The sequence below is a fragment of the Aquarana catesbeiana genome, linkage group LG06 (assembly GCF_042186555.1).
Source record: "Aquarana catesbeiana isolate 2022-GZ linkage group LG06, ASM4218655v1, whole genome shotgun sequence".
NCBI classification, from domain to species: Eukaryota; Metazoa; Chordata; class Amphibia; order Anura; family Ranidae; genus Aquarana; species Aquarana catesbeiana.
In genome coordinates, this window is record NC_133329.1 from 86,549,541 (window position 1) to 86,561,908 (window position 12,368).

At 43.7% G+C, this 12,368-nt stretch overlaps 1 protein-coding gene across 3 annotated transcripts in view; it reads right to left on the reverse strand.

Moving 5' to 3' along the window:
- Nucleotides 1–12,368, reverse strand: part of SHMT1 (serine hydroxymethyltransferase 1) — a 60,326-nt gene that overhangs the window by 21,600 nt on the left and 26,358 nt on the right. For all 3 annotated transcript variants that reach the window (XM_073636388.1, XM_073636386.1, XM_073636387.1), the window contains 2 exons: nt 10,518–10,628; nt 4,027–4,172 (listed from right to left, as the gene is read on the reverse strand). In XM_073636388.1, coding sequence (XP_073492489.1) covers nt 4,027–4,172; nt 10,518–10,613 — 242 coding nt within the window. In that variant the 5' untranslated portion in view covers nt 10,614–10,628. The remainder of the gene's footprint in view (nt 1–4,026; nt 4,173–10,517; nt 10,629–12,368) is intronic.

The window sequence follows — 12,368 nt, forward strand, 5'->3', positions numbered from 1 at the left end:
TTTGGGATGCTCTGTATTCTCCATAACTCACAGGAAAGAGTTAGATGTCATCCTCACCAAATATAAAACCAATTTTTTTTCTTTAGATACATTATGCACATACTTTTTACAGGGGGAGAGGGCATGGACATTATAAACAGACATTTTAATGCAAGGTCCCATTAAGGCTACTTCCACAATGAGGAGCTTTACAGGAGTTTTAGCGCTAAAAATAGCACCTGCAAAGCGCCTCTCTTGTCACTCCAGTGTGACAACCCGAGTGCTTTCACACTGGGGCGGTGTGCTTGCGGGATGTTAAAAAAACAAAAAAAAAAAAAAAGTCCTGCAAGCAGCATCTTTGGGGCGGTTTAGGAGTGGTGTATACAATGGGCAGCGCCGCCGAAGAACCTGCAAAGTGCTCCAGCAGTGGCGCTTTGCGGACATTAACCTTCACCAGCTGCGGGGGTTAAAAGCGTCGCTAAAACGACGGTGAAGCGCCGCTAAAAAGATCGGCGCTTTACCGCCGACGCCCCCCACCCCAGTGTGAAAGTGTTCTAAACCATGTTCTACTTATAGTCCACTTGCACTTTGTTAAACAGTCCAGACAATAAAAAGGTATACAGGAAATGTTTTAAATTGCCCCCCAGAGGCAGTACAAAACCTCAGCATACGCTGCAGAGAGGAGTCCTGTTGAGTCAGAACTAAAGCTCTTCAATCAGCAGGGAGCGTGATCTTTGCTGACTGAAGGGCTCCAATTCTGACTTGGCAGGAGGCATGTCAGACCACTGAAGAGAGAATACAGCTACCACGCAAATAGAAGTGGTCCTCTCTGCAGGGTAGGCCAGGTAGAGGTTTCCTACTGCTGCTGGGAATCAATTAAAAAACAGTTACACAGGAAAGCCATTTATTATATAGCCTTTCACTGTACCCTTAAAGCAGAACTCCACTTTTGTTGAGAAAAAAAAAAAAACAAAAACATTCCTCTCTGGGTGATCTATGTACATTACACCGATTTTATCAAACTTTGTTGCAAATTCCTACCTTTTGTTATTCTGAAGAAATCCCTGTGTGTTTGTCTGGGTCAATGTGGGAAAGCGAAGCTAATGGGAGTGGTTTCATTATTATCTATCAGCTGCTGCACCTGCAGGGCACTAATGAGGAAAGCTGCTGGGCCTGCATCTCTTTAGATGTGATTTTCTATTGGGAGTGTCTCCCCAAAAATGAAATTTTTGTTGCAGGGGATGCCTAAAATCTGACTTGTATCTTAGTGTTCTGGGAAAATCAGTGAGCCAATCACACAAGCAGGAAATTAGATTTCTGTACACACACATTGTGTACAGAACACCTCCAGGTAGCCATATCGCATTACATTATCAGAAAATTACAGTGGCTGCAGATTGAAAAGGAAAAGGTCATTTTTATTAACATTCATTTACAATATGACTTGTTTTGCAATTGTATACGCTATATTATTATTTTTTTTTTTTTATTTGCCATTTTTTTTCCCCACGAAAGTGGAGTTACCCTTTAAAGCTGAACTCAACAAATATTGTCTAAATACATTCGTCATGTGTATTCCCCCTTGAATCTTGCTGAGCTTTGTGTATTTCTTCCAGATCTGTGCAGTACTCCAGTGTGAGACTTTCCCTCTGTGTAGAAGCTTCCTGTAACAAAGACCGCTCACTGCTGCTCTCTCACCTTGTGCAGAGTGACTGGTCTCGTCTCCGCCCCCCTCCTGTAGTTTTCTGCAGGCAGCCTGTAGTAGGTGGAGCTGCTGGACCCTTCCCACTCTTTCTGTACAGGCCATGAACAGCACAGTGATGATGTCACTGCTAATTTTACAAAGTAATAATATCTGGGTTGTTAACCGCTTGCCGACCGCCGCCTGTACATTTACATCGACAGAATGGCACGGTTGCGCAAATGGGCATACCTGTACATCCCTTTAAATTTGCTGCTGTGCCATTGCGTGCGCGCTGCCAGCGGACGCACACCCACCACGAGCTCTGCGAGTAGGATCACGGGTCCTGCGGACTCGATGTCCGAGGGGATACCCGCGATCATCTCAGGGAGAGGAAGAACGGGGAGATGCTAATGTAAACAAGCATCTCCCCGTTCTGCCTAGTGACACTGTGATCAGGAGCAGTGATCAGTGACATGTCACTCGTAGCCACGCCCCCCACAGTTAGAATCACTCCCTAGGACACACTTAACCTCTTCCTAGTCAGCTAGTGGTTAACCCCTTCACGTCGTCACGGCTGACTGCACTGATCACTGTAAAAATGACAATGGTCCCAAAAATGTGTCAAAATTGTCCGATGTGTCCGCCATAATGTCGCAGTCACGATAAAAAATAAATAAATAAATAAAAATCGCAGATCGTCGCCATTACTAGTATAAAAATGCCATAAAACTATCCCCTATTTTGTAGACGCTATAACTTTTGCGCAAACCAATCAATAAACGCTTGTTGGGATTTTTTTTACCAAAAATATGTAGAAGAATACGTATCGGCCTAAACTGAGGGGGAAAAAAAGTTTTTTTTATATATTTTTTGGGGATATTATAGCAAAAAATAATGCGTTTATTTCAAAATTGTCGCTATTTTTTTGTTTATAGCGCAAAAAATTAAAAACCGCAGAGGTGATCAAATACCACCAAAAGAAATCTCTATTTGTGGGAAAAAAAGGACGTCAATTTTGTATGGGAGCCACGTCGCACGACCGCGTAATTGTCAGTTAAAGCGAAGCAGTGCCGAATCGCAAAAAGTTTACCTGTAGGTACAAGTGACCATGCAGCTTTTACTACTGCTTCAAAGGCATTTGGTGCGCACAAAGTGGATTTTTATCCTTTATGGCTGTTGAGAAATATATTTTAATGCCTTATGGAGCTTATTGGGGAGCACAGAATAGGCTACTCTTATGTATCTGCAGCCATGGCTCCATGTGCGTTTGTATCTGCCCGGAGCCTTATGCCTTGGCAGTTTGCACCATTACTTTGTTGCATATATTTGTGTACATATTTACTATGCATAGCCTAAGCCAGCAATTCCTATATCATTGCCATATACAAATATATAGATATAATCTATGTGCTGTACCTTCCAGACCACAGCCATGACATGATATACCTTAGGCTTTCTTTATGCATCGGTTTACACTGACCATCCTTCCCAGGACTATCCTTTGAAATGCAGGTAGGCCGCTATATTCCCTATTCACGTTAAGGCTTACTATCTACATAATATGCATCCTTTTGGACCCAGCTGTTATCAAAACTCCTTTTCTCTGTAGGATGGAATCTTCTAGGCCTCCGTGTTACCCGTTTCCCCCTCTCATGTGGGTGAAGCCTCTTCAACACCAATTTTCTAGCATAATGACAATACTTCAAAAATGGGGCAAACGAACAGAATCTTTCAGACTTTGTTTTTAACTAACATGGAATGTTGATCTATCACACCATCTGCTTGACTGTAAGTCTGTGATGCAACAATGTTTAAAATTGTATATTTATGAGCAATGCATATGTTTGTTAATCAATACATTTATAGTGTAGATAAATGATACCTGGTATATCCTTGAAGAAGGAGTTAATCATTCCCTGAAACGCGTCAGGTGGCGGAAATCTTCTGACACCTTTATCCTCACGCATATTTGGTGTAACATTAGTTATGCATACCATGTTATACACTGCATAGTGTTTCCTTTTTTTCGTGATGTAACCATAAAAACTTGCTTTTACTAATTTATGTCTGAGATACTATGTGACTTTAGAAAAAGTCCCACCAATAGGGGTCTTCTTCTATGTTCTAGATTTTAATGAAGGTTTATATGCCCAGAGTTAAGCTTTAACCATTAACCTTTTTGCTGTACCACTCTACCCTGTTAATATGCTACATCTACAATATCATAGGTTAATTAGGAGCTGTTTTCAGGTCAACAAAGGATAACTGGGTTACAGAACACCTATAAATTCCTTATAACTTAACCGATTGCAGCGTCCAACCAGTCATTTCAGCATGAAAACTCAGAATTTGCCCCCTCTCACCTCTGTCCTGGGTAACCCTCCGAATACTTGTTGTTCATGCAGGAGCCAAGAGCCTGCAAGACTGCGCAGCTGGCAAAATTCTCAGAGGCGATCAGTTCCAGGCCGTAGCGTTGTCTGTGCTTCTCTTTACGGATAATTTCGTACACCTTGGAAGAAAACCAGAGAGACGGAGACAAATAAAGGAATATTGCCGACTTCTTGCAGGCTGTGCAGTTTAGGAAGCAACTGCCTGGTGCATGGGAGTGCAGATGCTTTCATCTCTCTTCTTTTAGCTTAGGAGAACCCCAAAACCCGGCCTGCTGTGAGCGGTCTGGTGTATGCAAAGTGGTGCAGCACTGGGGTTTGGAGACTAATTTCCTCATGGAAAATGATGTCTTATCGATCTTTTATTCTCTCTCCTGTGAGCCAATGTTCACCAAAGGTAAAAACATACTGGCAGATAGAGCTTCACTAATAATCGTTAAAAAAATCATGATCTCGATTCATCCCCCGACGATCTCTATTGCAGAGTTTGCCGATTCTTTCATATAACAAGTGGAGAGACTTATCTGCTCACTCAGCTGTCAAAAGAAAACATCCCGGCAGTCTGCCAAGTTTTTAAAATGAAACATTGTAACTAACTCTTCCTTCTTAGATCAAAGGGATGTAAACTTCTGTGTGAAAAAAAAAATCCAGGCAGTCTGCCAAGTTTTTAAACAATGTGTAAATGCAGGAAGTTTAACCCATTCACACGAGGCGGACTCCGTTTCCACAGGGCCCGCCTCGGTCCGCCGGCTCAGCGGGAGATCTCTCCGTTGATCTCCGCTGAGCCGGCGGATGACAGGTCCCTCTCTGCTCACTGAGCGGGGAGGGGCTTGTCAGGCGCCGCTGCCGCCTATGGGAGGGGCTTGTCAGGCGCCGCTGCCGCCTATGGTGGGATCGGATGAAAACGGACCCGGTCCGATCCGCCAGCGACGGATCTGGACGTAGGGCCATCCGTCTGCTTTTTGCGGATCGGACCGGGTCGGATGTCAGCGGACATGTCTCCGCTGACATCTGTCGCTCCATAGGCTAACATGGAGTGCCCGTTCAGGTCTGCCGTCAAAACTGACAGGCGGACCTTAATGGTCCGATCGTGTGAAAGGGGCCTAAATCTTCTTCTGACACTTGTGTTTCTTAAGTTAAAATCAATATTTTTTGCTAGAAAATTACTTGGAACCCCCAAACATTATATATATATATATTAGCAGAGACCCTAGGGAATAAAATGTCAATTGCTGCAATATTTTATGTCACACTGTATTTGCCCAGCGGTCTTTCAAACGCAATTTTTTGGGAAAAAATACACTTCAATGAATAAAAAAAAAAAAAAAAAAACACGAAACAGTAAAGTTAGCCCAATTTTTTTTGTTTTAATGTGAAAGATGATGTTACGCCACGAGAATGTGTTTTTAGTTTTTTTTTAGTTAGATCCTCTAACACATGCAAGGTTTTCAAGCCCTCTTCCCGACCCGGAGGTACAGAAAAACCCGGGTGTCTCATGCTGTCTGCCCATGAGTATCTGAGAAATCTGACAGGTCCTCTTAAAGAAAACCTACCCACCAAAAAGCCTGTGAATGACACACAAGAGTTCTAAATAGACATTTCACCTACATTACACCATCTTTACAATCTCAGCCTTTGCTTATTCCTGTGATAATCCCAGCTCATGTAGGTGATCAGCCATGCTGAGAGTACAGAAATGTAATGAGAAGGATTTATTAGACAGGTATACATACTATGCATTACTATTTAAATCCTTGTGTAGATGGCTGTGCCTCGGAAAAGCGATCCTTGATTAATTTTTCTTCAGGAGGCATTTGAAAGTGGTGAGAAGGCAATATGATGCCTCCTCACCACCCATTTTAACCCCTTAAATGACACACCAACACACCGCAACTGTGGGGCGTTTGCCGTTTTTCCACTACTTGCTTAAATTGGTCGCATTCAGCGGCAGTACTGCTCTCTGAATATGACAGGAGCGACTGTTTTTGCGCAGCGCAAAGCATTGCATCCAAGGCATGTGAACACCCAAGTTTAGAAAATATTTCCACCGCTCAGGCTGACACTGACCCAGGTGTAAGTAGAAGTTTCAGAGCAGAAGAGCTCCAGGTGCTGGCTGAATGCTAGGCAAAGCAGGCTTGAATGGAGGAGAAGATTCGGATGCCGCACACCGGATGTAGTCAAAAAATTTTCACTTTATTGAAAAAATGGGATCATCAAAATAACAAGACTGTCATGCAGAAAGTACAGATAAGCTGACGCGTTTCGCACTCAGGACTGAGTGCTTACTCATAGCTGAGTAATACTATGAGTAAGCACTCAGTCCTGAGTGCGAAACGCGTCAGCTTATCTGTACTTTCTGCATGACAGTCTTGTTATTTTGATGATCCCATTTTTTCAATAAAGTGAAAATTTTTTGACTACATCCGGTGTGCGGCATCCGAATCTTCTCCTCCATTCAAGAACACCCAAGTTTGCTGCTTTTACGGCTTAACGGGTGCTCAAAAAAAGCATCTCAACCACACATTTTTAAACATACCCCAACAAGTCCTTATATAAAATCTCTCCATTGCTACTAGCCTGTACAAAATACTTAAAGTAAACCTTTGGTTTGCCCATAAAGACCCAGCACTGTCACAGGGGAGAGTCTTCAGTCCTGTTTAAGTCTTTTTTTTTTTTTAATCTCACATGCTGGGCAACTGGGCTATAAGGCCCAGATCCTTAAAGGGGTTGTAAAGGTATTTTTTTTTTTTTTTAAATAACAAACATGTTATACTTACCTTCACTGTGCAGCTCGTTCTGCACAGAGTGGCCCCGAACCTCATCTTCTGGGGTCCCTCAGCGGCTGTTTCAGCTCCTCCCCCCAAAGAACTAACCACCTTAATGCGAGCTCCCTCGCATTGTGGTTAGTTATTGCGGGCGCGCTCCCGTGATACAGCCGGCGGCTATAGCCGCTCGCTGTATCACTCTGCCCCGCCCCCCCGCATCATTGGATGTGATTGATAGCAGCGCGAGCCAATGGCTGCGCTGCTTTCAATCCATCCACTATAGCCAATCAGCGACCAGGCTGAGCGGCGAACTGGAGGTCGGGAGCGAGCGGCTGAGTTTCGAGGTGTCAGGTAAGTAAAACGGGGGGGGGGGGGGGCTGGGGGCAGCGGTATTGTCAAAAGTTTTTTCACCTTAATGCATAGAATGAATTAAGGTGAAAAAATGTATACCTTTACAACCCCTTTAAAGAAAAAAAATACACCATTGCAGTGCGTGCCCCCCCCCCCCTCCACTGCAAGGGTTAAATGCTTGTTATGTCTAGGGGATTGCAGAACAGGCTGCATCACCTACCTGTCTCCCCACTCTAGCAACCCTCCTTCTCTATTCGAGACACTGGTCTGTGGGTGAGACCTTGGCGTCATCATGTGCAGCTGCAGGGGACCAGGTTCAGCACTGAATGGAGCCTGCTGGAGCGAGTGATGTATTTTTTACCCCTAACCACCTTCCCTCTGCAAGGGTGGATTTTTTTCCCATTTCTTTGGAGTTGGCCTTTTTAAAGAACCTGGCGATTTTCCCTGCATGAAAAAGCATACTCACCTGTGAGGACAGAAATCAAACAATGATGGCATGTTTTTTAGGGTACAAGCCCTGGGACCATCATCCTGATCTTTGCACTACCTAGTGAGAACAAGCATACAAGACAAGAGTTCAAACTTTCACATGTGACTTTTGTCTTGCATTCTTGTTCACCAGTTATGAAGATTTCTCATCTTTTTTTATTTTTTTTTAACGGCTTTTCCTATAAACTACTTATCTGCTAAATCTAACAAACAAATGTCCATAAACTTTGACTCTAGCTTGCACCCATTCACCTACTTCCAACCCTCTTTTTTTTTATAGAGACTCTAACCAGAACATTCATTTTAAGCAAAATCTTCTCAGACAGTTAATTGTTTATTAAAAAAAAAAAAATTTACACAGACACACACACACACATTTTTATATAATTTATACCATGTGTACGGCAGCCACTCCGACAGAAACCGGCCAAACGTCCGGCTTCTGTGGAGGGGGCATGACCGAGAAAAGGTCTGCCGATCGGCATCAGCGATTTCAGCCAATGGCTGCAAGTACTGAACGGTGTGTTCCGGTAGGGAGGACATCCCGCTGTCAGAACACAATAGCTCCGCAGGAAGATCGTTGTACTAACATTGGATCGTTAGTACAGGATCTCCTCCCGAGCTCTTCAGGTTTTTTTTTTTTTTCATTTAGCTGGGTTAAAACGAAAAAAAAAAAAACTGATAGTTTGCACTAAGATTAAGACTGCTGCTGATGCTACTGTCTTGGATGTGATGTCAGCAGCCCCAGAGCTTTCCTTCAAGTGACGCTCCATAGTATTCTCCTTTGCTCATTCCCCGGCAGCTACATAAAGGTTTATGTAGGGGGGTAAGGCAGAGGAGCTGGGCCAGCAGAGATAGTAATTAGACATTTCCAGAAGAGGAAAGGGCTATGACGAGGAAGGGGGCTGTACAGTGTAACCTTGGATTATGAGCATAATCCGTTCCAGGAGAATGCTTGTAATCCAAAGCACTCGCATATCAAAGAGAGTTTCCCATAGAAGTCAATGGAAACAAAGATAATTCGTTCCACATTGACTTCTATTGTATGCAATACCGCATTTGGCCAGACGTGGGGGCCACCGGAGAGACTCAGAAATACTCGGAGACCACTCGGAAACCCTCGGAGAGGTTCGGAAACACTCGGGAACAGAGAATTTCCGAGTGCATTCCAACGGCTCTGAGTGTCACCAGTGCCCCCCCACCTCTGGCCAAACGCAGTACTGCACACCGCAGAGATTTGATTCCTGCTCGTTTTGCGAGACAACACTCGCAAACTGAGTCAGGATTTTTTAAAAGTAATAGCTCGTATTGCGAAACGCTAGTTAACCACGTTACTCGCAATCCGAGGTATTACTGTACTTACCAATGCCTGGAGTCCAGCGTTGCCTTCCAGCAGCCGTTACTTCTTCTTACCGCTGTGGCTCCCTGGCACAGCCATCTTGGATATAGGACCAAGGTCCCTAACTCACATTCTAGGGCAAATTTAGACAGGATCCAATTAACCTACCAGCATGTCTTTGGGGTGTGGGAGGAAACCCACGCAAGCACAGGGAATACATGCAAACTCCAGGCAGGTAGTGCCAAGACTGGCATTCAAACTGACGACCCCAGTGTTGCCAGGCAGAAGTGCTAAGCCACTGTGAGCACTTTCCCGAGATAGTGCGGCACTGTCAGACTGGTCCTGCAGCTGCCTGGGACATGCGACGTGTGCCAGGAGTCTGCAGGTGAGGGGCATGAGTAGGGAGTGGGCCAAAAGGCACATCATTCACACCTAGAATTTAGGTAGTGGGAGCTGGTACCTGTCAAAAAAGGTGCCAGCTCCCTGTAAAGAAAAAAAAAAAATTAAAAGCATTGGGGGGGGGGGGGATTGAATACTGGCACCTCCACTTTTGAGTAAAGGTCCCCTTTAAGGAGGCATAAAGGAAATAGAGTAAAACAACAGGAGTATGTATGAGAAGGAAGACTGAAGACAAGTTAAACAGGAAGGAAGAAGGTTAAAAAAAAAAAAAAAACTAGAAGGGAAAGACAAAAAGTAGGTGGTAAGGGACCGTGAGAAGTAGGAAGGGGTTGAAGGGGAAGCCAAGCTAGGTGAGTTCCTGCCAAAATATATCTGCTTGCACTTGAGTAAAGGAAGCTAATGAGGTCTATGTGCGTCAGATTTATTTTTCAGGGAGAAGATCTGATCTTCCATTTGTTGAAGTTTTTCTACTTTTGTTACAAGATACCTTCTTCCAACACAAGGGAATACAGGATTAAGTAGAACGTAGAAGATGTTTAAGGACTGATTTTTGTTAAGTTATGATGGATATAGAGTTATTCGGTAGAAAGAAGGAAAGATGGGTTTAGACCAGTGGTTGTCAAGAGGACTATCAGAAACCACAGACCTAATAGAGGAAATGAGGAACAGAGAGTGTGGACAGGATACATTTTTGACTGGGTATATGATGCAGAAGACAATATGAAACTGGGAACATGTTATTAGAGGCAAGTAAAAACCTTGATTTATCTTGATGTCAGACTCTTATAATGCCTCATACAGCAGCACCCAGACTAGTAAAAGGAGGATCAGTGCTAGCAGCCAATCATATGTGCCGGATTTCCGTATGCTGACAGCAAACAGACTGACAGGAGGGCATAGTAGAGTGACTTCGCTCTGGCACTGTCTAAACAGCTGGTAGATGGTGCGTTTTTGACTGGTCCACAAGGATTCCGCAGTGGAGGTCACTGTCTGGATTACAAAACTCTACCTGCTTGCCTCGAGTTCAACTTTAAGCCAATATCCGTGCCAGACTGAGTACAATTTTTAGAGTACAAAATTGTGAAAATGCTTTGTCATGACATTTAAAAATCTCCAAAGCTCACCTCTGGATCATTAGCTTCCAAAGGCTCCAGTACCATCTGGTTATGAGAGGTCCATAGATCTGTGTGTCCGCCATTAATCACAGGGGTTTCGGCCATCTTCCCGTCTCACGCCTGAAAATAAATGTAAAATATTTAATCTGTTCCATCCAAAACATCACTATCAAGTATAAATCCACCCATACACACACACACACATCACGGTTTTGTAACTCAAGTAGCTAAATGAGAGCTCACTGTGGACCGGTTAAGAACTCTGGCCTAAATGGTAAGCTTTGCACAGAGGACAATAAAGGAACTCATAATCATATATCAGCTTTTTTATTTCCTTGCTGTGGGGGTGTAATATGCCAATAATTAACTTCTAAACTCCCAAACACCCAGAAAGTTTAGCATTCGGGCCTCCAAGTTTATGAATCAGCTAAGGGGAAGAACCCAGAGAGCAGGGACAACCTACATACGAAAAACTTGGAAGAGAGACAAGCTTCCTCAATCTCTCAACTCTTCAGCTGCACATAGAATGCACTGTGTAATTTTGGAAAACCAGACCCCATGTGACAGCACTGGCACAGTCACATGGTCCACCAATACTTACTCCACTCCAGATTTGTTTTTGGTTGTAAGTTACATTCAATTGGACTTGTTCTGTAAGGTTGAAGATGTTTGGTAGCTTCTCCAAGTAATTTCTTCAGTTCTAATGAGCATCGGGAACACACCCCAACATTTATAAACCACACAGGTAGCACTGACACTTGGATCCAATCACCATGGATTGTGTAGAAGTTGATTGTCTAAAGAAAAGGACGGGAGGTGAAAAGTTGTGGAGTCACCATGGCTGCCAAGTAAAGATTGCCAAGTCATGGAAGACCCAGGCTCAGTTGTCCTGGCCACTAAGCACAGGATCACAAAAGCCACAGTGCATGCCAAAATAAAGGCAACTTTGCATGACAGATTTCGCACTTGCCTGAAAGTATGGCAGCCGGGAGGTAGACAACTTCCTACCACCCGATTATGATAAAACTCTATTCGAGCCTTGAGATGTTACTCCCAATTGGCTCTCTGCACTCATTAAAGTCAAATGACCTTTCTCAACCCCATTCTTTCCTACATCTAGTTTCTGGTACTTTTCCAGAGCCAATTACCCCCCAACAATCCCAAGCTATGGCTGAGATAGGAAAAATTGCTCCCACATTTCTGAGACTTCAAGTGGTTGTAAAGGCAGAAGTTTTTTTATATATATATATATATATATATATATATATATATATATATTAATGCATTCTATGCATTAAGATAAAAAACTTTCTGTGTGCAGTAGCCCCCCTAAAACTTACCTGAGCCCCATCTTGATCTAGCCATGTTGCACGAAAGAAATCGGCTGTCCGGGACTCTCCCTCCTCATTGGCTGAGATGGCAGCGAAGCGCCATTGGCTCCTATTGCAGTCAGTCAGTGAGTCAATGAGGAGAGAGAGGGGGCGGGGCTGGGCCATAGCTCTGTGTCTGAATGGACACAGGGATCTGCGGCTCAGGTGCCCCCATAGCAAGCTGCTTGCTGTGGTGGAAACTCAACAGAAGGGAGGGGCCAGGAGCGTCGAAGAGGGACCCGAGAAGAGGAGGATCTGGGCTGCTCTGTGCAAAACCATTACGTAAAGCAGGTAAATAACATGTTTGTTATTTTTAATGAAAAAAAAACAAAAAAACAAGACTTTAGTATCACTTTAAGATTTTGTTGTTTTGGATTTGAGACATATATGTGGTACTGAACCGTTTCTTGTGATACGCACATTGGGATTAGACCACACTGGATATTAAAGGATAAATTCACCTTTCAAAAAAAATAAAAATAAATGCGCA